The sequence below is a fragment of the Cornus florida genome, unplaced genomic scaffold (assembly GCF_030987335.1).
Source record: "Cornus florida cultivar Cherokee Brave unplaced genomic scaffold, ASM3098733v1 CherokeeBrave_3.0.0_Hap2_Chr02, whole genome shotgun sequence".
Classification (NCBI taxonomy): domain Eukaryota; kingdom Viridiplantae; phylum Streptophyta; class Magnoliopsida; order Cornales; family Cornaceae; genus Cornus; species Cornus florida.
In genome coordinates this window covers 57,412,384-57,414,997 of record NW_026775572.1, presented here as the reverse complement: position 1 = coordinate 57,414,997, position 2,614 = coordinate 57,412,384, and the positions used below count along the sequence as shown (strand labels likewise).

The 2,614-nt window shown below is 34.5% G+C and overlaps 1 protein-coding gene across 2 annotated transcripts; it reads right to left on the bottom strand.

Moving 5' to 3' along the window:
- Positions 1 to 835: 835 nt before the first annotated feature.
- On the bottom strand, positions 836 to 2,090 carry LOC132295070 (uncharacterized). 2 transcript variants are annotated; one of them, XM_059793144.1, is made up of 2 exons: positions 2,004 to 2,090; positions 836 to 1,905 (listed from the first exon to the last, which is right to left on the bottom strand). In XM_059793144.1, the coding sequence occupies exon 2, from the start codon at positions 1,890 to 1,892 to the stop codon at positions 1,125 to 1,127; it is 768 nt and encodes a 255-aa protein (XP_059649127.1). In that variant the 5' UTR covers positions 1,893 to 1,905; positions 2,004 to 2,090; the 3' UTR covers positions 836 to 1,124. The 2 variants fall into 2 exon arrangements, with proteins under 2 accessions (XP_059649127.1, XP_059649128.1); XM_059793145.1 differs by having other exon boundaries at positions 836 to 1,901.
- Between the last annotated feature and the right edge of the window lie 524 nt (positions 2,091 to 2,614).

Below are 2,614 nucleotides of genomic sequence, written 5' to 3'. Positions count from 1 at the left end.
CCACAATAGAAAAAATTAAAATTAAAATTTAAATTTTGAAACACCCTAGACATCACCATAACCACCACAACTAGACTCAAACAACACCACAACAACCAAACTCAAACAACACCACAACAATCACCACTAGAGTAGAAAAAAATTAAAAATAGCAATGGTTGTTTTTATCTCACTATTCCCACCGATTCTCTTCTCTTATCTCACACCCACTTTCATTCCCTTACTCATCTCAATTACAAATCCAACATAACTGCACTGCAACATTTTTCCTCCAAATTATGCGAATTAACTTGCCCTAATCATCATCTCCTCCACTGCCAGTATCCCTCTATCGACCACCAATAGCTCCTCCGGCAAAAAGAATGACGAGGAGTGCAATTTACCCAAAATAATAATAATATTATTAATAATAATAGAATATGAAATAGGGGAATGAGAGAGATTGGGAAGGTAAGGAGAGGGAATGTCGGTAGCTAGGTACTAAACTAAAAAAAAAAATTAAGAACAAATATTGTTAATTAATAGAGTTGATATTTTGTAAATTATTTAAATTAAATAATTAAGAACAAATATCACATTTGAAATCTTAAAGGGTCTCGTCTTATCACTAAAACAACATTAACCCTCTACGAATGACATTCATCGAAACCTTTGGGCGTTAATCCAATTTTTAACATTGTTTAAGCACTCGATGCATTTTTATGAATAATATTTAACATGCAAGTGGGGTGCTCAACTATGATTCCTTACTATTATTACTTTTGGTTAGGAAAAGGAACTTGTTGCATTGATGAAACTAAAGAATTGAGGAGAGCACAAAGGAAAGACGACTAGCTACAAGCCAACCCTGACCAAACTACATGGCGAAAATTAGTTCAAACAAGTATGCAAAACTGATTAAAAAAAAAAACAGAAAATTAATAATAATAATAAATGCACCTCACAAAACATAATAGACATGGATAAAAAGACTAAAGAAAGAACCAAGCCATCCAAACCATCGCCAATCCCATTTATGCTAATTGCCAACAAAGACTAGCTTAATTCCTTGACATAGAGCAACTCCATCTTTACCCTTGCTAGCTTCCTCTCACCAAGACATTAAGCCACGCCTGCAGGCGATGCTACACATCATTCGGGACTTGAAATGAATCCCATTCCACTGTTTTCGCCACAGCAATGTTATCCTTGAGTAGATTTGTCTGTATGAAAGTTGTTTTCCCGGTTGTGAGTGACACTTTTGAGCCCCGACTAGAAGCTGAGGTCATTACTTTGTAATAAACCCTATAAACAATAGCAATATCTTTTGAGCCCTCCTGATTATTATCTCCATCATCCCCATTTTGAGTTCTAACATACAGTTTCCAAGTGTCTAAGGCATCCTTTAATGACACTGGATAGTTGGGATAACAATTGAAATAAACTGGTCCATCACTGAGAGAGGTCTCCATGGTGGCCAATAGAGAGTCTTTGAACTTGAGAAATCGACCATCGCGAAGAAAAACCAACACAGATGTATTCAAACCTTTTCTAGTTAAAGGCTTCACACCCACTTGTACTAACCCCGTATGGAGGTAGGCGTAGCTCATCTTGTGCTCTTGGATGGTACGGCTTGCATGCAATTGAAGCTCAACTTGGCCTTTATTTTGGATCGACACCGTTTTTTCTATGGTTTTGATCGCATAGCCACCTGATTTCGATTCAAAAGTTCCCTTCTTATGGAAAACATTACACAGACAAGAAATTCCTTTCCTATGATAAACATCATAAAGAGGGACCTCTGGAGGTTTCCAATCCTGAAGAAGTTTTTCTACCGCATCTTCTTTCTCCAATTCATCAGTACCATTTTTTGGACATCTAATGACACACTTGATCAAGATTTCCATTTTCATCAACACTAGCTAGCTTCCAAACCATTCACAAAATTAAGTAATTAGTACCATATAAATAACATATAAACCAAACAGAAGACACACTGAAAAATAAATAAAAAGTGCACTTACTTGCTTGAAGCCGTGAACTAAACCCTATACTGTAACAATATATATGGTAACGGTAACACTTGAATATGGTATAATAATTTTTCTGATAGTAAACAAAGATGAAGAAGATAAATAGGCAAACTTTCGGACTTCAAAAACGGACTTCAGAGCTCTTGTAATAAAAGATAAGGTTCGTAAAGCACTGAAGCAGCTTTTGGAAAGTTTTATGCCTAGTCTATGCTGACACTCAAAACTTGAGTTGACCGCGAAAGGCTGTAACTTCTTTTTGTAGTTTCTTACCTTCCCGAGGGATTTACTCGGGAGTGATCTAATTTATAATAACAAAATTAATAAAATAATTAAAAAAAGAAATCAGAAAGTAAAATTTAGAAAATCTCAGTCTAATATACTTACAAATTTTTCAAAAGAATACAAGTGAGAAAGTATACAATGAGTATACAGTGAAGAAAAAAAATAAGTGTGAGCTTGTAATGAAAGCAAGAGGAGAAAACTTGTTGAAAAAAAGCTTCAAAAGAAAACGTTGAATGCATATTTAATATTTTACTAGTGTAACTTACCTATAAATTTTTTTTTTTAAGGTAGTGTAAAAAAATGTGATTTAGAGAGAAATA